This window comes from Danio rerio, chromosome 1 (assembly GCF_049306965.1).
Source record: "Danio rerio strain Tuebingen ecotype United States chromosome 1, GRCz12tu, whole genome shotgun sequence".
NCBI classification, from domain to species: Eukaryota; Metazoa; Chordata; class Actinopteri; order Cypriniformes; family Danionidae; genus Danio; species Danio rerio.
In genome coordinates, this window is record NC_133176.1 from 26,473,670 (window position 1) to 26,497,855 (window position 24,186).

At 36.0% G+C, this 24,186-nt stretch overlaps 1 protein-coding gene and 1 long non-coding RNA gene across 9 annotated transcripts in view; both read right to left on the bottom strand.

The window, feature by feature from the left end:
* Positions 1–398: 398 nt before the first annotated feature.
* Positions 399–2,212, bottom strand: LOC137490663 (uncharacterized). The gene is made up of 3 exons (XR_011010537.2): positions 2,115–2,212; positions 1,471–1,518; positions 399–783 (listed from the first exon to the last, which is right to left on the bottom strand). It is a non-coding gene; the product is annotated as an uncharacterized lncRNA (long non-coding RNA).
* A 1,899-nt stretch (positions 2,213–4,111) lies between these two features.
* Positions 4,112–24,186, bottom strand: part of fbxw7 (F-box and WD repeat domain containing 7) — a 286,374-nt gene continuing 266,299 nt past the window's right edge. For all 8 annotated transcript variants that reach the window (XM_073951515.1, XM_073951513.1, XM_021473906.2 and 5 more), the window contains 4 exons: positions 17,493–17,674; positions 14,760–14,985; positions 11,669–11,879; positions 4,112–6,372 (listed from right to left, as the gene is read on the bottom strand). In XM_073951515.1, the coding sequence (XP_073807616.1) occupies positions 6,104–6,372; positions 11,669–11,879; positions 14,760–14,985; positions 17,493–17,674 (888 nt within the window). In that variant the 3' untranslated portion in view covers positions 4,112–6,103. The remainder of the gene's footprint in view (positions 6,373–11,668; positions 11,880–14,759; positions 14,986–17,492; positions 17,675–24,186) is intronic.

The following is a 24,186-nucleotide window of genomic DNA, read 5'->3' on the forward strand; positions in this document are numbered from 1 at the left end:
TTAGGTTGATTCAACTTCCAGCCTTTTTTAAGTATTTTAAACACTAAAACATTGCTTAAAACAAATGCAATAAAATTAAGTTGAGCCAACTAATATTTCTAAAATTACTCAAATCAGATAAACTTACTTTTTTTGTTAAACTTAACTTACTTATACATTGCTATATGTTGACTGTACTTATTTTAATTAAGTATTATGAACTTAATTATCTAAATAAAATTAACCATGCATATTTGATTTAAAATTAATTCAATTAACTTCTGGCTGTAACCTTAGAAAATAAATCTTCGTTTCTATATTGTAAGCACAATATACACTAGGAAAAACAGATAAACAGACTTTCCTGTCAATAACAATTAAATAAGAATGGGAAGATGGATTAAAGACCATAACATGTATTCAATATCAATCAATGTTCCTTTTAATAGTGACTACAAAATAGGCCATTAATGTGGCTACACGTACACAATACATAAATAAAAACATTAATAATACCAGATCCTATTGAGAAATCATCTAAGGCAACTCAGTGAGGAGATTTGCATATTTTGATGAAGATTTAGGATGCATAATGTCCAGCCCCACAAAGAGTCTCTGATATATCTCAAATGTATACAGTTTTGATGGATACTTGTCGAGGACATCAGTAAGTCCAAACAGGAGCCATCATGCATTTGACAGGTTTGGCAAACCTCTGACAGTCCTATGATAATCCAAACTGTGTTGGGCTGATGGCAAATTTTTCTTGTGGGCAGCTGCATGCACCTCTGATTCCTCACAACTCTATTGGTAGAGACAAAAAGAAACAGGAGTTTAGGTGGTTGATACCAAACAACATTAAATAGCTAAATACTGAATAGGAAATAACTACAAGTGAAGTTACAAAAGTGCAGTGAGAATGATGCATGGATGAAACACCTTAGTTTATCAGTTAAAAATTACCTTAGTAAGTTACCTTTAGTAAGTTTGGCAACTTATAAAGCATAAGAATGTGTATTTAATTTAGATATTAAAACTGTTTGAAAATGGCTATATGAAAATTATAGAATACAAATTCTATAATTTAATCGTCATCTTCATTTTGCACCAAACTTTGCACGTCATAATACAAATTCTATTAAATAAATAAATAAATACATTGCCATTTTACAAATTACATTAAGGTTTACATTAATTTTTTGCTAAAGCTACATTTAATTGACTTTTTCTATAAATTTAATGTGACTGGCAAATGACAGTTCAGTGATTTAGTGTTATCAGTTAGCTTTATTGAAAGACTGACAGATAATAAGAAACTGCATTAGGATATTTTTTTTTTTTTTACTGTTTTTACTGTTGCACACATAAAAAAAATCTTCAGATATCAAATGTAGGTTAATTCTATGGAGCCCACTATTGTTTGCAATTTTACCAATGTTTTACTTACCTGCAAATAATTATAGCTGTAATTGTATCTAATGTTTTTCTTACCTGGATGTGAAGTTTGAAGATCCACAGGTAACAAAATCACTTTGGTATCTAAAGACCAAGAACATGCATTTTAGAATGAGGTGCATACAGTTTAAATGGTTCTGTAAACATCAGTAAATGTAATTTAAGTTAAAATAAATTGTAAATCTGTAATTTATTCACTATGCAGCATTAAAAAAAACTTATGGAATAAATCTCTAAAACACAAACTTTAAGTTATACTTTCTCTTACGTTAAACACAAACTACTTAACTGTTGCATATGTTTCTGCATTTAATATCCATCCTTAATGTGCTGCTATAACTTAGGTGAGCTAACTTTAGCTAAGTTAGCGCTAACAAACTGAACCCCCACAGCCCGACCGCCCACCAGTGACCTTGTTAATCGGTTCTCTAACGTTAGTTATACCTACTATTTGTTTTAAAACTACTTTCACTATTTTTCTCAATAATATCACTTTTAATCGTTAGCATAAACTAGCGTTGGTTAGCGTTAGCCAACTTAGCTTTCCATGTGAGAGCAGTCTAACTGTTAACATACCTAAGGCTACCGTACAATTTGCAAAGCTAAAACCTCACCTGCCTAGCGAAGACAGCAGTTTTGCATGACTTTACAATTATCATTCGGCTACATTTGCAACTTACCGTGTTAATCAGATCCGCTGCTGGGAGCAGTTAATGTCGACCATTGCAGAAGCTGCGTCTGCCTGCTAAATCCCGGGCAATGAAAAAGGAGTCACGCCAAACTATTAAAATCACGTTTTATGAACACCTGCCCACATCGACAGCTGCTCTAATAAATTGTCTGTGTCAACTCACTTTTATAACATTTATTCTACACAATAACCACGTAAAAAAATCTACTCAAATAAATTGCATTAGTTTTATTCAAAATATACAGTTATATAAAAACTGATATATTTTAAGTAAAGAGGAAGCAAATTTTATTTTTTTGGTATAAAACAAATAAAATTAACTAGATTGCAATTATTTAAAGTAGATAGAACCAACTTTGTGAGTGTAGCACTTTTTACAGTGTGGTCAGTAACTAAGCAGATCTGAACCATTGCTAGGCAACAGAATGTGAATATCCTGTAGCTTTAGGCTGGATGACTCTGCAACAGATAGAGAAACACATCTTCCCTCAACTGACAAACACCCGCTTACAACTAACAGTTCATTCTTACGTTTTCCCGGAAGTCAAAGGTGCAAAACGATTTGACACTTAAAGCAGTGTAAACAATGACAACGAACGCTGGCTGCTTACGAAAGATCTCTGATCAACCGAGACATGTGTCAGATCCTTAATTGATTGATCAGCTGTTCTGCAGGTAAAGCTCATACTGCTGGCGTAGTGGTCCACTACTATATCATATTTTAAACTTAAGTTGATGTTGATGGAATTTGCACTAAGTTTAGTGCAAAGGGACACATTGGCTTTTAAAGAGTTAGGTTTGAAAAGCCTATAGCAAATGAACTTTGGGGACTACAAAAAATACATCCGGGCTAGTGAGGTCACAAGCGCTTCAGATTATTCACATTTACCACACGCAGCAACAGGACGTGGCCAGAGGAGCTGTAGTGCTATAATATAGCAGAGAAAGCTAAAATGCTGTCCAAATGCTGCTATTTCCACAGAGCTTCTTCTGTTTCTGTATTTGGGCTTCTTAACGAGCATTTGGCAAAGGAGAGCTTCAAGCATCTCTTTGTTCAGTGCTGGATTTGTCTTAAATAAAAAAACTCCTCCCCAACCGACGAAGCTGTAGATTGTGAGCCACAACCTGTATTTTTGTTTGATTAAAATTGATCTATTTCATGCACCGTTTCTAGCGTTAATGGTATGTTGTAGCGAGGATGTAAACAATGCGAAATGCTGTTTGGCACTGTTAACAATTTAGCTACAAATTTATATTTATTCGTCAAACTAATGTAAAAACCCACAACCTTCAGCAGCGCAGCAGTATCTCTCTATGCAGCCACTTTCCCTGATCTCGCATAACAAACTTGCAAAAAATATAAGAACGTTTTATATTACTTACACATGCTTATAATCAGTATAGAAAGACATTTGTCAGATTTTATTGTAAGAGAGCAGGTGTGAGGTCTAGTCCTCTACATTTTCTGCCTGATTCGGGCACAAACTGATGCAGCTAACAGCTACTCTGATTGACTGTTTGTGCTTGAAGGCGCGTGCTACTTTTCCTGGTGACGTGGAGCCGATACGCGAATCACGGCCCATTATGATAGCAGACCAATCAGAGCCTCTTGAGGGCGGGCCTTTTGGAAGAACTAGGAAACATGACAGTGGTTTATGTTAGCCGAGTAGCTGTATATAATCAAAGTAAGATATATGAAAAAATAACGTGATTTTCTACAAATGAAGCATGAGCACACATTACTTTGCATCTTATGAACAAAACCAAGCCTTAAAATACACTCCGGACCACCCCTTTAATGAGATGTGATGGAGAGGAGAAGTAATGCTGCCTAGAATATTCTTCCTTGTTAAATGAATACATCACATCAAGCAATAAGCCCCAATGGTTGGAATGCCTTTTTCTTAAGCAGAACAAACTATATAAGCTTTATTGGACACACATGACACACTTTCACACATTGAGAAAAACAGACAACCAAAATCATTGAAATGAACAAAGAAAAACCCACATTTTATTGCACTTAAGTTATAAGAAAATAAAAATTCTAAATGAATCAAACAAATACACAATCCCTTTAAGGTTTCTTTTTTAGCTGTCTGTTATGCCAGGCAGTTTACACAAACTGAAAAAATAAAACAGCTCCAACATCTGATTTCTCAAACCAGATCATAAATTAAACAGGAAGAAACGAAAAAGAAAAGAACAGGAAAAAGAACAAGATTGTTTTTTCTTTTAATATACAGTGTTAAACCACTTTCACAGTTCAGCTTGAGTTGTGACTTGGAGAATGAGACGAATCGTTTGGCTACGGATGCGGTTACGTCCTGTTTATCTATGAAGCTGCTTTACCATTGAAAAAAAAAAAAAAAAAGAACTAAAAAAAAAAAAAAAAAAAAAAAGAACAAAAACAAAATCCATGAGAGCGTCACCAAGAAAACCAGGTTAGCTCCAGCACTTAAAACGTAATCAGATGTCCATTTCTGTACACTAAGACCACCTTTTTTTCTCTGTAACTTAACATCGGTTCCAACAATCTCGTTTTTATAACTAATTAAAAACAAGAACGGTATTCTTTTCGCCGAAGCATACATTTCCACACAGCTGACAGAGCTTTTGTCCCAAGGAATGTGTGATTTGCTCAAACACACACCCGCACACACATCCAGTCATGCTCGCAAACACGCGCAAAATAGTTTCTACTCGTCCGTCGTTTTATCTCAGCAGACAAACCCGTCTCTTTGACAGACATTCTCCCTCCTCTACGCCTCGTAGAGGCACATTTGGCTCAAGTTTCAGTGGCAAAAAAAAAAGAGAAGCTGTAATGTCAATATCTTGCTTTTGTTGGTACGTTTGTTTGTGTCGTTTTTACAAGTTCAAACTCTACAAGTAACTTTTGTTTAGAATTTCGTCTGGGACTAAAACGTCACAGCCAGTTAAAGTTCCACCTTAATTTTGTGTGTGTAGCAGCATAAAATCCAGTTTGGCCACTGGGATGGACAGTACTGGGGGAAAGGGGGGTGGGAGGGGGACATGTTCCCAGAAGCTTATGGGAAAACATTCCCGTTTCCCACAGAGCACCAGCACTGATGAACTATCAAGACCAGACTGGTTGAAAAACAATGAATGCAGGTCATCTCCAAACCAGAGAGACGCCGCTTATGAAGTAGAGAGAAAAAAAAAACACAATACAAAATAAAACCCCAAAAACGTGAAACAGCAGGGTGGGTTTAGCTTAATACTGAGGCCTGTTGTTTGAAACAGTAGGCAGGAAGTGAACAAAAAAAAAAAGCTGAACTTGAAAAAGAAATCACAAAACTTTAATTCACAGCTATTGACACAAAAAAACCCAAAAGACAAGTGGTGGGGAACAAAGCAAAGACAAAAAGAAAACTCAACGCGTGAGGAAGAAAGGGATATTTGGCGTGTGCTGAGGTTGATGAGGACCGACAAAATTGGCTTCCTTTGTCTTTCTTTCTCCAATCACTCCCGCAGTACAACAAAGCTCTTCAATCTTTCTGCTCTTTAAATCTGAACGTGTATACACTATGTATCGCTCCGTGTTGATGCGTTAGGGTCTCATGTATACAGTGTCGACTGCTTTGATCAAAAAAATAACATTTGTACATTATGGGTGCGAATTTCAGTCAGGCTTGAGCAAACAAGTCTCTGTGCAAGGTCGCCTTGAGTGGTAGGAAAAGGGACAATCCTGTCTTCCCATGTCCTTCTTGTCAGTTTCCTTCCCAGAATGCTGTGGTGCATGAGCGTCTGCCCCCACCCCCTCGGTAGGTGAACGGAACTGTGGTGGCAGTCATGAACCGTGGCACAGCAGGGGGGGAGAGATGTTGGCGGCAACTTATCGGGGAGGTGGAGATGCCATGAAGTGAGCGGTCAGTCCTGGCGCAGAATGACCCGGGACGGGTTGCTCTTTCCCCTCCCTCCCCATTTTCCAAACAAGTCCCCTGTAAGTTCGCCCCTTCACTTCATGTCCACGTCAAAGTCCAGCACCAGGAGCTTGGTTTCCTCCGTGCCGTTCCGGCTGCCCACTGCACAAACCAGTTTGGTATTAGAGGCACGGATGCGCCAGACCACACCGCCGCTGCCTCCGCTCTCCAGTGTGACCAGGTTGCGGATGAACTCGCCCGTTCGAAGGTCCCACAACTTCACCGTACCGTCATCCGAGCTGGTGATGACAAAATTCTTGTTGAACTGCAGGCATGTTACTGCACTCTGGTGCTTGTGAGGACCTGAGAGCAAAAATAAAGTAGAAGAAATTTAAGTTAGAGACTGACATCTCGTGAAAACGAAGCACATATGATTATGTTAAAAGGATAGTTCACCCAAAAATGAACATTTACTCACTAGTTACCCACTCTCAAATGGTTATAAACTGGGTTTCTTTCGTCAATTAACACAAAAGCAGATATTTTAAAAGTAAGTTGAACACCTGTAACCATTGACTTTCATGGGTAGAAAAAAACAACTACTATGGAAGTCAATGGTTACAGGTTTTCAACTTTCTTCAAAATATCTTCATGTTTTGTTCAACAAAAGAAAGAAACCCAGTCTATAACCATTAGAAGGTACTAGTGAGTAAATGGTCAATTTGCAGCTTTCTTCAAAATATCTACTTTTGTTTTCATTAGAAGAAAGACATTAACAGGTTTGGGACAAGTGAAGGGGGAGTAAATGATTTTGTGAAACAACCCCTTTAAAAATACACTTGGGGTGTACTTCAAATCTTACAGATATTACAGTATTCTGAAACCCTTGTTGTTAGCAAAACCAGTGGCCATTGAGCAAACTGCAGCTTTGGTATATTCATAGAGACAGTATTGCTTTATGATTGGAAGTAAAAATAACTTTTCAACAATATACTGATAAAGAAAAAAATCATTAACGACAAATATGTTAGTGTGTTTCACTTTGTTTCCCTCAATAAAAAATAAATAAAATGAGCGACACCAGTTAAAGCGGTAGTTCACCCAAAAAAGAAAATAGTCATCATTTATTCAACCCTTGTCACACACCTGATTGAGTTTCTTTATTCCTCTGAAAAAAGAAGATATTCTAAAGAATGTTGAAAGACAGTAACCATTCATAATAAACCATTTTTTATAAGAAAGTCAAAGGTTTGGAACGGCTTGAGTGTCATTTGAGTGTTTTTATTTTTGAGTGAACTGTCCCTTTTTAGAAATCATCTGGTCATAGTGATATTGATGTTTGCATAAGCTCTATAATTTACTCTGACACCAGGTTGACAGATGAGCCTATTAAAATAGCATTGCTACAACTCTGATTATGTATATTTGAGACTTTATACATTTCACCGTGTAACACCGTGACATTACAATACAAAATGGCTTTGAAAATTATGCAAGCGTTCATTCTTGTGTCACTTGTGCAGTTTTGTTAAAACTGTTGTAGTTAAAAGATAACCTTTGACCTCAAAAAAGGCACACATAAAGCAATGCTTACATTCTAAAGTGGATTTCTTTATTCCTTTAAAAACTTTTTTAAACACTTTTTAATTTGTTTTAATACAATATTTGTTTTAATACAATATTACAATATTTTAATTTGTTTTTATTTCTTATACTTGTAAATGTTTTTATTTTATTCTTGTTTATGTAAAGCACTTTCAAATACCATGGTGTATGAAATGTGCTATATAAATGCTTTGCCTTGTCTAAAGTACTATTTTATTGTACTATCAACATTACCTTCAGTTCACAAACGGAACAGAATTTTCCATAATAAGTACTTTAACTTTTTTTTTAGAAAGTATGCTAAAGTATACTTTTGCCCACTAGGGATTCCAGATGGATCAGCTCATCAAACACTGCAACGATGAAAGCACCAATAGACAGGAAATCGAACGACAGCTCCTTGCCACGGCAGAGAGAATGAGGACTGAACGAGTAACTATGGTTACGGGAAATACTGTGGCATAAACGGCTTTGATTCTGTGCCCTTGAGGTATTGAATTGAACCAGTCCTTCTGATAGACCAAGAAACATGCCTAAGTCTAAACATAAGTGCGGTCAGCTAGGCATAAAGATGTCAAAAAGAAACTGCTTCTGTTTCTGCAGAGAGGCCTTATCAGCTATTACACATCATACTGACAATAAAGCTAACAGAACTAGGAAAAAGGAAAAAAAACAGACCTATGTTCATAACAATTAAACATCAATTGAGAGTGTGAATTCGGTCATGAATAGCCATCAGCAAGTGCTTAAGTCAACTGTGTGAATGTAAATGAGATGGCCGCTCTCTCTATTGATGTGCAAGACATGACACGGAGCACCATAATGGTCTGTTTCCCTTTAATGAGCGACCCTGTGTGAGCGTTTGCACTTCAAAGCTTTACTGTCGAGTTGAGCATCTCGTCTGGGGTCAAATGTGTGTTTTTGTGTATTATGTCAAACGAGTGCCATTAAGTGATAAGGGCAAAATGCTCAATGACCTAATTAAATGACCTACTATTTAATACATGGTCCAACCCTCTCTCTCTTACCCTCTGGGCACCCCTGAACAAGACCATCCCAACCCCCTCCAATTCCTTTCATCATGCAATCCATCCCTCAACCTTCCAGAAAGGCTTAAGATAAGAGAGACTGGGAATTTGGAATTTCTCTTCATTTTTTTTATTAAACTAAAGGCTGGTTAAAATGTTGCAATGGAGATCTTACTATTATACATGTGAATTGGATGAGGAACATAATATACAACATTGCACTTTTTATACATTTATGTAAATTCAAATCAACCAAAGTCTGGTTATTAATTCATGAGCTGAAGCTTTTAAAGGAACAGTTTTTACACCCATGTTTTACTCATCCTTCACATCATTAACCACATTCATATGTGGTTATTTTATGTCAGCAAAGTACTAAAAAATGACATTCACAATAGATAAAGCAGGATTTAAATATTTATAATTATATAAATGGCAGGATTTAGAGATGCATAGAGAACACATCGAAAGAAGCGGAAATTTCAGGCTTTTTTTTAAAAAAAAAAACTTTGCTAGATATAAATTCATCATAAAAAATAGTGATCTCCCTATGAACCTGTTTCATGTTTCCGTTTCTGGTTTCTCAGTAGCGCAAGTAATCATAGTTGGATAAACTTAAGAGTGCAGTGAATGGTAGAGTTTATCAAATAATTTTTTTACACACCTATTTGCTGAAATATCAAAAAAGATAAACTCCACGATGGTGTTCTTAAGACTTTCAGAACAATAAATAAAATAATGAGAGACTGACAATGGCAGGCAGAAGAGAGTACAATGTCTGAAAGTGGTATTTTGTTTTTGGTAATTTGATGCAAATATTATATTATATATACCTAAATACATACAAATGTACATATTTGTACAAAAAACAGATATTAAAAACATTAAGAGAATATAAGATGCTCATGACCGTTAAACTCATAATAACAGTCTATGTATATCATTGTATATCAAAGGTTTTTCAAAGAGAAAAAAAGTAGGGCGGGGCTTGTCATTTGCTAATATCTGTGATCTTTGCTAATTAATGTGAGTGACAGGTGCTGGAGGGGAGGAAGTATTGTGCCGCACTTCACACGTCGCCAGAGATGAGACTTTGCTTTATTCTAATTGGAGATTACAAGTGCATGAATATAAAATAATAGTAATAATAATAATGATGATGGTGATGATGATGATGATGATGAAGACGATAGTAATAATAGTAGTAATAATAATAATAATAATAATAACGTGAATAAAATTATATTTACACACACACCTATTGTTGAATTTAAATGTATTAAATTATTTTTTTAATTTTATTTTATTTTTGTATGCAGTATTGTATTTTAAACTTATTTTAAATGTTTTTATTTCTATTTAATAAACGTTGAGGTGGGAAAGTAATTCTAAATTATTATATATGTTCAGGGCTTGACATTAACCTCCCCTAACCAGCCAAAGGCAGGTTGATTTTAGCTGTGTTGGGTTAGACAGTCACTCCCACTAGCCACTTTGGCTGGTTAAAAATTAATTCTTAAAGTGAAATTCTTAAAAGCTGGGTTCAACAACAAGGATGGCCCAACGGCCCTCGAGAATGGAAATACAGAACGACTGACAAAATCAACTGTGTTCGAGCGAACAAAAGAAAGCAGATGAATACTCAATGAAAGGAGGATCACGCACATGTTGAGACCATAGGGTGAGACACAGGTGATGCTTTAGTGAAGCAACAGTGCCTGGAAACACAACTGTTGCAATCGGTTCTCTTAGAAATAGACTGGATAAAAAAGTAATGCTTGTGCACCACTTTCAAGAGCTCGAGATTTAAACAATAAAAAAGGTATTTTATGTAAGCACCAGCGGTTGCAGCTTTTGCTTTCACTATTCTTTGAATAGATTGTTAATGGGCTTAATGTTAACCATGGTCATCCTTTCATTATTGCACACGGTATGCATTTCACCTGCTTTCATTTGCTTATAGCCATTTTTGTTAATATAGTTTAATTATATATATATAATTAATTTTTTTATTTATATATATTTTTTTTGGTGGCATGAGGAAAATCTAGTACAACAAAATAAAACCACCGATTTGCTCATGCTTTTTGAAATAAAATCATGTGGACATAACACAATCTACAGATATAAATACAATTTGTTCTTGGGGCAATAAGGCTTTACAACCTTATAGCAAGTTTAAAATTTTTAATATATGGGTCAGTCCTATCTTTTTTAAGTATTATTTATGAAGTTAATATGAAGCATGCTGTGTTTTTTTAATATTGTTTGTAAGTGATTTGTCTTTATGTGTTTGTTGTATCATGTAATGCTACTACCCTAATTTAATTGCCCCTATTGGGATTAATAAAGTTGTTAAACAATATCTATATAAAGTAATTTAGCATGCAAAAGTCAATTTATGCATAAAACATACATTTTCCCAACAACAAAATTGTGGCTAGTGAAAATGGCAAGTGGCTAGTAATATTGAAAACTACTAGCCACATTGGCTGGTGATCAAAAAAGTTAATGTCGAGACCTGCATACAATAATATTCAGTACTGTTGGAGAATAATTGCGCAAGGAAGAAATATGATATGCCATGGCAAACAAACAAAATTTATTTTTTTAAATTTTAAACCCAATTATGTTTTATATCAGTAAAGCTGACTTGTAACTCATTATAGATGCGATTGGTTTGGCATATGTTGAGTTGTGGAGCCTACACATTTCTCTGTAAATTATCATTTTTTATATATATATTTTTTTTCCTCTTATGCTTTCTGGATAATATTGTAATATATTTTGTCTGACTGTTTGTGTATTGTGAAATGGCCTTTGTACAGTTTTTTTTCTGTGTATGTTATCGATAATTTTCTTATGCTAAAAACAATAAAAAGATTTTAAAACATGTTCTGTACTGTTCACTAGGTTCTGTAATATAATTCAAATCAATAAAAACAAAGTTAAAAAGTGTGCATACATAAATCATTTATAAATGAATGCACATCCAGTTTCAAATCATTCTCTCTGTCTTTGCTCACCTTGCAGTGTCTGTAGGCACTGGCCGGTCTTGATGTCCCAGATCTTGACGGTGGAGTCTGCGTTTCCAGATACTAGGATATTATCTTTAAGCTCCATGCCGCTGGTGAGGGACTGATGACCTGTGAGTGTGTGAATACAGTTCCCCGTCTCTACATCCCACACCCGAATTGATGTGTCCAACGAACCGCTCACCACGTGGATGCCATCGAACTGTAGAAAGAGCAGATTAAATAAATCACTGTGTTCGGTAATTAATAAATGGCTTGTTATATAAGAAAATGACTGGTGCTAAACACCCAGAGCTGTGATTTGGCTTATTCACTGTCTAGAATAAAACCCGAGAACAATTGAATAGAAGCTGTATTGAGTACGACAAGGATTTGATTCCTTTCACAATGAGATGCAGCTCTAGCTGAATTTCGGATATGTTCTATTCCATTGTTATTGCATTAAATGCCACTATGTTTGATTAAATTCTTCTAATGTAATTACTGCAAAGCGCTTACAATTATGGATATACGAACAAATGAGGACAAATGGGGATTAGTGCGGACTTCAGTCCAAATGCTTTGTCCCACAGTTGATGAGTCAGTGACAAATACAATGTACAAAACATAAAATAATCTTTGCATTCATGTCAGTTTTATTGTTTGACTCCACTAACATTTTCTGTTTCCCGTTAATGACTTATTAATGAAATCTATTATGTCATGTAACCAATCTTGGCCAAGTTACCTTAAAAAAAAAAAAGATTACAAATTACTGATTACAACTGAAAATTTGTAATCTGATTACATTACTAATTTCTTCATGTAAAAAAGTAATCAGATTACGAATTACTTTACTTTGAAGTTACTTTTAAAACATACAAAATATACTTAAAAAAAAAAAAAAACTGAAGCTCTTGCAGTAATTTAATATACACTGAAAAACATTACAATGAATTGATCACAGCAGATTGACATATTAAAATACTTAAAGAGTTCACCCAAAACTTAAAATTCTCTCATCATACACTTGTTTCAAACCACTTTATTATTATTTTTTAACACAAAAACACTGGATATCTGTAAGCACTGACATACATAGTATGAAAAAGCACTGTAGTGTTTTGGTGTTCTGTGTTTATCTGGGATAATTAGTGTACCTAAATGTGTATAATCCAAAGTATAAAGCTGATCGAGTCAGTTATTGTCACGTGACCCAAGGTTTTCAACTGGGGGCGCCTGGGAAATGCGAGCCCGTGCAATATGCACTCCCAATATGTGCATGCGCGGATATGTGACACGATATGTGAATGGCATCAGAAGATCCCTTCACTCCCGATCCTGTCCAAAAATTTAATTTAGCTGGTTTAGGCTGTGTTTGAGCTGCCATTGCTGGTTGAGTAAGCAGCAGTAGAAAGTTCTTTAGACTACATTATTACTAGCAATATTTTTTGTTTTTATGCTCAATGAATTCCAAGTAATGCCTGTATTTACACTTAAAGCAACCACACTCAACAGCAACCATTTCATTTCAGCTCGTGTTCTCCAGCAATTCAAAAGCACAAGCTTATTAACTAATGTTTCAGTGGAAAAAGAGATTTTAAAAGCAGCATTTTTTCTTCTAAAACTATATTTGTAACTTAACACATATGCATTGACTTTAGTAACTGTAACTAAATTACACAAATTTAAAATGTAATTTGTTACACTACTGGGTTACCCAAAAGTTAAATTAGAATACAGTTCTATCTAATCTCATGTGCATGTAACCTTCATCTATGTATGCCTTTTTAGTTCATTTTTGAATGAGTGTCGAAAACAAAGGAAAAGAAAAAGATTTTTATGCCATGCAACCTTCACTACACGTTAGTGCACAAAATTTTTGTTTGTCAATTATTTTTTCCCTAATGGTTGTACCAAATGACTCAAAGTATGAAAATGTTTTCAAGTCATGTACGTATGAATAGCTTTTAAAATCATTTATGAATAAGTATGAAAAGATATATAAATTGTTTTATGCCATTTAACCTTCACTACATGTAAGTGGACGTCATTTTTGTCTGTCAATTAATTCATTACTTTACTGCATTTTTGATTAAAGGCTGATTTATACTTCTGCGTCAAGCGCTTGAGTATGCTCCAGCGCAGCCTTCGTCCAGTCATTTAGCCCTCACCGCAGCCTCACCTTTCAAAAATGTAACCACACATTGCAATGATGCATAGCGCAAGCTCTGTAATTGGTCAGCTTGGTAGCTGTGACCAGTGTGGGTGGGGCTGAGAGGCATGTGAACCCATTGGAGAGAGTATTGACTAGTGTGCAGTCCTGTGAAGTAGCTCTAGATGGAAACTGTTGTTTTGCGTTTACCTTATGAATAATGTTTTTGCACATCCGCTGGTTTCTGCCTCTGAATGAGCGAGTTTGAGCTACTTGTACACCGAGGTAGCGTTCGGAAGTGTTATAGCAGAGCAACACAAACAGCACGCAGAAGTATAAATGTATATTCAGCCTTTATTTCTGAAGTTTACATATTTGGAAATGACTTATAAGAAGAAAGTATATTGGCGAACCTTCAAAATATGACATACACGCACTTGCAAAGTTAGTTAAACCGACAGAATAACTAAATAAACAGACCTAGATAGAGCATGACACACTAGCTTAAACCACTTTTAAAGATTCCATTAGTGCTCTACTTAATTTAACTTATGGCTAAATCATTCCGAGTCTTCGCAGGTACGCAGTTCCACGCAAACTTCCTGCACAGCTGAATGAGTCAAGCTTTCAAGAGAATAGACAGAATGATAGTGCTTCTTATTCAGGCCAAATATCACTTTAGCCCACATCTCATCTCTCTTTAACCTATGCTCCTTTTAGAGCAATGAGTGACGGTTGGGCTTTAAAGATCTCTTGCCTTACAGCTCAAGAATTAACGAAGCGATGACCCGCAGAGTCACTTCATTTTTCTTTGAGCAAAAAGCTAAAGTGGCTTGATTCTCGTTCACGCTTTAAAGGAGGATGAATCCATCAGACATTAATCTGCCCTCTGAAGCAGAAGTGAAGTGGCTGTGTGTTGGTCAGTGCCAGGTAAATGTCTATGTTTACCTGTAGAGAGTAGACTCTGTTGGTGTGACCCTGGAGTGTGTGTAGGCAGGTCTCAGTTTCAGGATCCCACACTTTGACCATAAAGTCGTAGGCTCCGCTGACCACCCGGCGGCCGTCGTACTGTACGCAGCGAACGGCTGCCACGTGACCCATGAGCACGTGCAAACACTGACCCGTCTCGATGTCCCAAACCCGGAGCGTGGCGTCCCGAGAACCACTCACCACCCTAAGAGAGAAAATGCGAAGTGGTTAACTTTTGTTCAAGTAGCTAGTTTGCTTTAAAAGTTTCAAATAATAAAGTTTTGAACATAAAACAGCTAAAATTTAATTAGACAGTAACTCTGCAGTCTATGACAGTCAGTTGCTTTAAGGAGTGTATTTGCTTATAGGATTACATTACATAAAAAAGAAAAACTTATTTGCTTACAAAAGCAAACCCCCTAGCACAAAGGTTTGATATACATTTTGAACATTGAAATGAACATTAAAACGGGTGCTGGTGAAGCAAAGAGAAACAAACAGAAACTGCCATTGTTGTTGCTGAATGAAGCCTGAGGTCACTGCACAAAATAAGCAATCAAGCTTGACACAAAAGGAAATACGCACACCAATTGGCCCAGAGGCATTGAAAACACTGAGAATATTGTGAAGCGAGCAATTGTGTGGTTTATAACAGTATAAAGCAGCAAAGCCCTGGACTGGGTATTTGAGAACTCTGAGGATCCAATCCGCACAATTAAAAGCCGTAAAGCTGAAAGCAGATGGGAACTGTGCAGTTTAAGCATCACAATGATATATTGTGCACTGCCATTGAAGGGAATTATCTTTTAAGAAGTATTGTGTAACATATAGTACTTTATATAATGCTAGAAAGTAAATGAACTCCAGTTCTGGTGTTCATGGTGTAGTAGTTTGTTCTCCTAAAGCAGGGATCACCAAACTTGTTCCAGGAGGTCCGGTGTCCTGCAGAGTTTAGCTCTAACCCTAATCAAACACACCTGAACAAGCTAATCAAAGTCTTACTAAGTATACTTAAAACAACCAGGCAGGTGTGCAGGGCACCTGACCTCCAGAAACGAGACTGGTGACTCCTGTTCTAAAGCATAGGTCTGAAACTCTATTCCCGGAGGGCCGCAGCTCTGCACAGTTTTGCTCCAACCCTAATTAAACACAGCTGATCCAAATAATCAAGGTGTTCAAGACTATTAGAGTCTACTAGATCAGCTGTGTTTGATTAAGATTGGAGGAAAACTATGCAGAGCTGTGGCCCTCCAGGAATTGAGTTTGAGACCAATGTTCTAAAACTTGTACTCTACACATAAGTATTTCACTTTTAAACTTAATGCAATGCATTATGATTAAAAATTAAAAGAATTACCACAAAGACAAATTGTATTTTAAAATATATTAAAATTGCAATAACATGCTGCTTTCATTGGATTTTAAATTGGAACATAAGACACTTTTTTATTTTAAAGACTTATTTTTGACATTTTAGCCTTTAGTGACAGGACAATGACAGGATGTAAAATGGGAAAGAGAGGGGGAGAGGATCAGGAAAGGACCGTGAGTTAGGATTCAAACACTAATCACCTGGAGTAGTTGTGCTACATAATCGGTGCACAAACCAATGGGCTATTGTGCAGACAAACATAAGACGTTTTTTCAGAAGCACTATAAAATAAAATTTTACGGTCCTATGAAATTAAAATATAGTTTTTTAAATGTCAGTATGAGTATTATTCGTTTTTAGTATATCTATAAGAGGGTTTTTGCAGGTTTCTTCAAATCAAATTTAAGAATTTAAGACACTTTTAAGATCATAATGAGTGAAATTTTAGAAAAGTTTGACTTAGGCTAAACACAAAGGGTTTTTTCTAATGGGTTGGTTACTTCTGTAAATAGTTTTTTTATATTAATGGAAGATCATGTAAAAGGATGTGTTGCTTTAGTTTTCTTTATTAGGGAGTTTAATTTGAAGAATTTGCTGTAAAAATGTTTAACAGTTGCTGTGAATTGTTTTTCTTTGCAATAAAAAACTTTTTGAGATTAATTATAGGTGATTGCATGTTGGCCAGATTGGCTAGCTTACTTGCACATATGAAAATTAAGACATTTTTAAAATGATTTAATACATACAATAAAATATTTCAGTCAATTCAAGACTTTAAGGTCTAAAATTTAGTTGTTTTTTTTTAAATGCAAGACTTTTTAAGACCCCGCGGACACCCTGTATAAGCTTGTGTTCCCAAGAACACTGACAAAATTTGCATTTAAAAATATAAAATATAAATATCAACAAGTAAAAGCTTGTAGTTTGTTACTGCCACCTAAATGGATGAACAGTTTTATTCACGTCACCTCCTATTCAGTTTTTCACCAAATCATAACCAATCAAATGCTCTCTAGTATTTGACATGCCCCGCCCCCTTCAAAAATGCTTATCGCTTGCTTTTAATTTGATGCACTTGAGCTCAACCATTCTCACTGGCAGAGACACTATTGGCTGTTTTTAAAAAGGTGATGAGCTTTCCATTGTGTCAATGTGTTTCGGTTGAGATTATGTCAAACATTAAATAAAAAAAGCATATTTTGAAGCACTTCACATTAGCTTTAATTATTCAAATTTCTGATTAGCAGTGCATGCAGATGAGTGTGTCTATATTTGTAAAAATAACAAATAAATGCATAATTATTTAGACACATTTAGATGTAAAGTGCAACATACGTTACCTTTTCTCATGCAAGTGCATACAGCGTACTGTTGAGGTATGACCGTACAGCGTGTGGATACATTCTCCCGTCTCTGCATTCCAGACCTTGAGCGTTCGGTCCGTGGATCCACTGATAATGATGTTGTCTCGCATCTGAGAGGACCAAACCCCACCGGTGTGGCCCACTAACGTGCGCAAACACTGCAGAAAAAGGGATGAACGCAAAGGTAAATCAACTGAATCAGAGTAATGAAAGTACGGCAAAAATGCTGCAAATAAATCACTTAAATTATGTCTCCTCTAATTATAAGAATGCCGATCCATCACATTTGACCTTAACCGCAGACATCATTCCTGCTTATCCACATTCATCAAACAACTGCAATTCTAGGCAGGAAGGAGCAGTAATGGAAAATGAAACACACTGTATTTTATATGACATTAGATATTGATTAGCGTGGTGAGAGAAATCCCTTCGAATAATCCATAAGGCTAAGGGCCATTTCCTTTATATATAATTGAAGCAAATTCAATTTAATTTCAGAGGCAAACAAAGGATCAAAATGTGCGATTGGTCATTCGGTTGGGTTATGAGGCGAGTGGAAAGTGACACCTCTGGGCGTAACCTCTGAACCATGACCGATAAAAGCAAGGACGATAAACCCCGGAGATGTGAAAGAGGTCTCAAGGCCTTTAATTCATAATGCAGCTGCTCCTATTTCTGTCTCCATCTTGTTCATGATCAACTGTAACACGCCATTAATCTTTAGAAGTGGTGACCATCCTCCAAGATATTGAGGACTTGAGCGTGGCTTTGTTCTATCGCCATATGTGGCATCTGATGGAACAAAAGAGCAACTACTGAGGAAATCAAACCAATCAGCAATCCTTCAAACCATCCCTGCGCTAACAATAAAAAGACAAATGACAAGATCAAACGAAAAGGTTAAAAGCAGAATGGCTTTTCATGGGGAAGCCATGATGTGTTGAAGCGTGCCAGTTTCTTATCATCTAGTGTTGAAAAGCTACCCAACTCATTTGTAGTGCCCATAAAATGCCTGCGAGAAAAGGGAGGGGGCTTAAATCATGAATATTAATGCTCTTCTAGCTGCATTATGCATGAAGTGTTGTGTTCCATAATGAGTATGTGCTACTAAGGCGATGGATCTTTCCCATGGAATGTTGAGGTGGTTTAAATAATGCTGGCCAGGAACGGAAAGCTTTTGGGCCATGTTCTCAGGCGATTACAGCCTGCTCAGTCTGTGTCTGGGAGAGGACCTTTGAAACCAAATGGCTTAGGTGTCTGTTTATCTGCCCGTTGAGAAAGCATAAAAGAGCAAGTCCGTGGCACCCACGAGGTATGAAGATTAGCATTCCGTTTGAGTGGCTGGTGGGAAACGTTTGAAGCCAAGGATAGTCGGAGGTTTAAATCCATTTGAGTAACCCCTTCCAAATTCCACTCATTTTACAGTCTTCATCTAATCTCGCTGAAGAAGAGACCGTGTCAATTGCGGCCAGAGTGCTAAAGTGCACAAGCTTGTTTCTGTTTAGTCTCTTTCCAAAAAATTCACATGGCTTTCAATGGACTGAAGCGGGTCACATTTCAACTCACTTGGTTCTTGCGTTTGAAACCCATCATATCTTTGAATGGCCAGGATTGGCTCAGACATTCATGTCTCAGATGGCGAGCAGACTGTTTGGAGCAGCTGTTTTCATTGCTAACCCTCCTATTTTCATACCAAAAAAGTCTTCTCCCATCTGGAAGAGCACTATTATTAAAGCTTTTCATTAACAAACCACAGACTACAATGGTTTGTGGGAACTGCAGTTTGAAGAACATCTGTCCGTTAAACACAGTTAAGCTGTTGAGCCCAGGCTCTGTAAAGGAGTCAAAGGAGGATATACAGGGTAAACAAAGTAAATGGTAGTGTTCCATAACCATGGTTTGGTTCTCAAGAGCAATAAATGGCTGATGGCTATTTTAGTAAATAGAAAGGTAAACAGACCCTTTGAGTACAAAACCTAGCAATGCTTGTCACCACCATATTACATCACTAAACCAAATTAGCAGGGAGCTTTCTGGGAAAGACTTTATTATTTTAAAGGTCATCAGAAGTTAAATCATTATAGCAAACTACAAAGAGATGGTTCTCCCCAAAATGATAATTGACTCACTATTTGCTCACTCAAGTGGTTTCAACAATTATTAGTTTATTCTGTTAAACAACAAAGAAAATATTTTGAAAAAAAAATGCTAAAAAGCTGTAACCACAGACTTTCATAGAAGGGTAATCAAACACTACGGAAGTCAAAAGTTACAGGTTTCTGTCTGTCTTCAAACCTATTCTTTTGTGTTCAACAGAAGAACGATAATGAGACAGGTTTGGAATAAATAAAGGGTGAGTAAATTACAATTTTCAGTTTTGGGTGAACAATTAATTTAATTTTAATGGCTGAACAATAGCAAATGTTTATTGTTTAAAATTTAGAATAAAATATATGATAAAAGCACACACTAACATATTCTGATAAAAGTTTTGTGACTTCCTATGATTTAATTTAGGAATTAATACATTTTCATGAATTTTTTGACTAAAACCAAAGACTAAAATCAATTACCAAAAGGTAATTTAGAATAGAGCGCTGCATTTGAGCACGAGCCCTTTGGGGCTCGACTTTTTTATGCCCTAAAGGCTGGGCTTCGGGCTAATTATCAAGTCATAGCTAGCACACAAAATCTGCTTTAGAAAAAAATGTAAAATTAAAAAAAACAGCTTAATGTGATCTAATGTGTGCAACTTTTCAAATAGTGACAAGTTTAAATGATGAGCCAACTGGTTATGCTCAGTGAAAAACTTGTGAAACTCACTGTGGACCACATACAGCTTGGATATCAATGTTACTTAAAAAAATAAACTAAAACTTACATTAAAAAAAAAAACAAAAAAAAAAACAATAACATTCTATTAAATACAAATCTGGTGTAATTTATTGGCTTTAACAGTATAAGCTGTTTGACGGAAAAAAGACAGGCTTTGGGTCGGACTCGGGCCAAAAATTTTGATAAGCTGTTAGACAAGGTTAGGGCTACAGCCTGTGCGACTCGGGCCAGGGCTTAGATCAAAAGCCTCTAATTAGATTAAAGGGTTCTAATTTAGAATAAACAATTTTACTTACTTATCTATATGTATCTGTTTGTTTGCAAATATTTCTCACTCATAAATTAATAGTAACCCGAATTGTTAATGTGCATTAAATAATATTACCAGATCCAACTGTATTCAAATCAAATCTATTATTAAACCTAAAAACAAATATGAGTAAGATTAATAAATGCAAGTTCATGTTGCTACCTACTGTCAACTATTTTGAAATGATTACAAAATCAAATCAAAAGGTCACACTTTATTTTGATGGTCCATTTGTTGTATTGAAATGACATTGCATCTACATACCAACTAATCCTCATTAGATTATAAGTAGACTTTTAGGGTTAATAAAGGGTTAGTGTAAGTTGCATTGTACTTGCAACATTTCTTATGGCCAGTTAAATGTCTGTTAAAAGAGCAGTATCAACAGATTAAGCAGACAGTCTACTGAAGAGTTTATTCAAGATCATAAATACTAATACAAGTAAAGTAAATAATACTAATTAAATATTTTAAATAATACTACAATGACACCAACATAAATTCACTGCAATTGAATGGTAAAGTGCCAAAAATCTTACAACAGCTCTAATAAAACCATTCAAAAATCTTTAGAGAGGGTGTTAGCATTGATTTGAGAACAGATTTAGACAACTCTTCCATAATACATGACTTGCCAGCTCAGCATATGAAGGTAATGCGCGACAGGGTGTGTTTGTTTTGTGTGATGCAGGAGTGGGTGGAGGCTCGGGGCAGGAGTGCTGCAGTCTGCATGTTAAGGAGTTGGTGGTCAGCCAAAGGTGCAGTCTGAGTCATGGCTGGAGAAAGGGAGGGCGAGCCGGAGAGAAGCAGGAAATTAAAAGCGGAATAAACGAGGGGAGAGAGCGAGCGTGAAATGCAGCCAACGGCTTCAGGATGAGTGAAAGATGTGATGAAAGCAAGAAGTAAACAGGACGATGGAGGCCGGAGGGCTGTTTTCACAGTAAGAGACAGATGCATATGCTCATACACTCCCTGTAACCTCCTGACATCTCTATGCAGGACGTCCCATCACACCCAGGCCCTCCTGCGCGAGTGTAAACATTTCTTCCAAAGGTGACCTCCAGAGGGAGAAAACTGCTTTTGAAAGCAATCGCAAAATGCTCTCAAAGCCTTACAGATTTTAAATTAAATCTACACAAATTCATATTTTACCCTGGGTTACCTATTAATCCTATACTGTAAAACCCAATTAGTTAAGGCAACTCAAACCACGAGAAAACTGATTGCAACAAACCATTTAAATTAAAAAACTAATTCTAATGAGAACTGTGAGCTTAATCCATTAGCAAACGAAGCAATTTAAGCTCAGTAAAACCCATTAAATGGAGAACTCAAACCAACTAAGTACTGCAAAACCCAATAAGTCAACTATGAGTACTGTGAACTTGCTCCAATTAGGTTGAAATAATGAGGTATTTAACTCATTACCTTCAACACAGAGTTCAAAACTCTGTTCAAATGAGTAGAATTAACTTTCAGTAAATTTTCATTTGATAAAGTTGACTGTTGGGTTTTACAGTGTAGGTAAATTTGGATATTTCACATTGTAAACATTGGGTCAATAATCATATTTGTATATTCACAGGTTAGCTGAAAGATTGCATAAAAGTCTGTATTTAAATGAATTGAAACAATACTATACTTGAGATTTTTTTTTGCAACAACTTAGTTGTTTTGTTTAATCCACTTAATCGTTAATAGTTAACTTAATTGATTTGTGTTGGGACAAGATTTTTTTTAATCATTTTGCATTTTATACAGTGTTGTTTTATATTTGATTAATCTGGAAAATTTGGCAAATAATTGTGTTGTCTTTATTTTCTTAAATATAGTACAAACACTATTTTGTTGTTGCTTTACTGCAGTTAACATATTTGTGGTTAGGACATACTTGTGCCTTTAGGTGCTGAAGCTAAATGGTACAAAAAGCACATAAATATTTAATGGGGTAATTGTTGAGTACGTTTCTTTGTTTTAAAATAATTAGTTACATATTTATTTTCCTTTACCGTGTTTACAGTGTTCCCAGATTCACAAACCAATTGACTTAACGTAAACATTTCCAAAGTGTTTTTACTTTTACTTTTTTAAAAATAAACACTGGTTTAAGGTATAAAAGTATAAACCCCATAAAACCCAACAGTCAACTAGTTATCAATTAATAGTGTAGTTATCTCAATTTACTGAAAGTTAATTCTACACACTTGAAAAGAGTTTTGAACTCAGTGCTGAAAGTAATGAGTTAATTAAATATCTCATTACTTCAACTTAAATGAAGTAAGTTCACAGTACTCATATAAATTACTTCAACTCAAATGGTTTGCAGAAATTTGTTTCCTCAGTTCGAGTTGCCTTAATGTATTGTGTTTTACAGAACTTAATTAGTTTGATTTCTTTTTATTGGGTTTTACAGTGCTCAAATTTCTTTGTTTACGCAAATTGATTAAGTTCACAGTACTCATTAGGATTAGTTTTTGAACTTAAATGGTTTGTTGCAATCGGTTTCCTCAAATGGATTGAGTTACCTCAACTTTTTGGGTTTTACAGTGTACATAAAATGATTATGCTGCTTTAAGGACATTGTGAAAGCCTTTTAGTATTTTAAAGTCTGGTTTTCAAGGTGACCCCAATCTTTTGTGATCACCGAAAGTTTCCACATTACTCATCCTTGCACAGGGAGAGAAAAAAAGCTGTGGGTATATCCTGTCCATACTTCTCAGAGAAGCCAGATTTAGTACATTTTAGCCCTGGGCTGGTTGTGAAGTGACAGAATGAGAGAGAGAGAGAGAGAGAGAGAGAGAGAGAGATGTTGCCCAAGTGTCACTGTCACTATATAAGGAATGTTCCAAAGGCATTTTAAAGCTGCTAGACGTCAGACATGTCCGTACAGCTGGCACAGAGGAAACCTCCATTGCTTCAGAGAGCTGGTGATCGTCTCTGAAGTTTTAGGAGGAATCCTTCTTGGCTCAGGGAGAGTTTCGACGGGTCCGACAGCTCAGTGAGATGGAGGGAGAAAGAGAGAGTCCTACGTATTAATCCATGAAGAGGTGCAATCTCTGAGATGCCAGGTAATCTCAACAATGCAGCTTTTGAAGGCCTTACCACGGAGACAACATTAAAACCAAAGTCCAAAGCCTCTATTCTTATCTTGACCCTAATCCAAAACAACTCCACTTCTTGCTTATGTTTCTGTCACATTTCATCTCTCATCAGACTCTTATCATGCCGTGCAGATCCTCAAGCATGGCACACATTCAAATGAGCAGGATGATGAGTTACGGCCTAATCTTCCCCCAAAATCACTTTCCTATTACACACAGCATGAGGCCCATTCAATTTCAATGGAAGAGGGCCAGTAATAGCATTATCATGCTAGTGTGAGTAAAGATGGTCGGTAATCCACGGCATGCCAATCAGATCTTTATCTAACACTCCAGTGTCAGACATCGCTTAGAGATTTACTTATTTTCATAGCAGGCAAATGATACTAGGGGCAGACAATAGAACAACAATACACGCGTG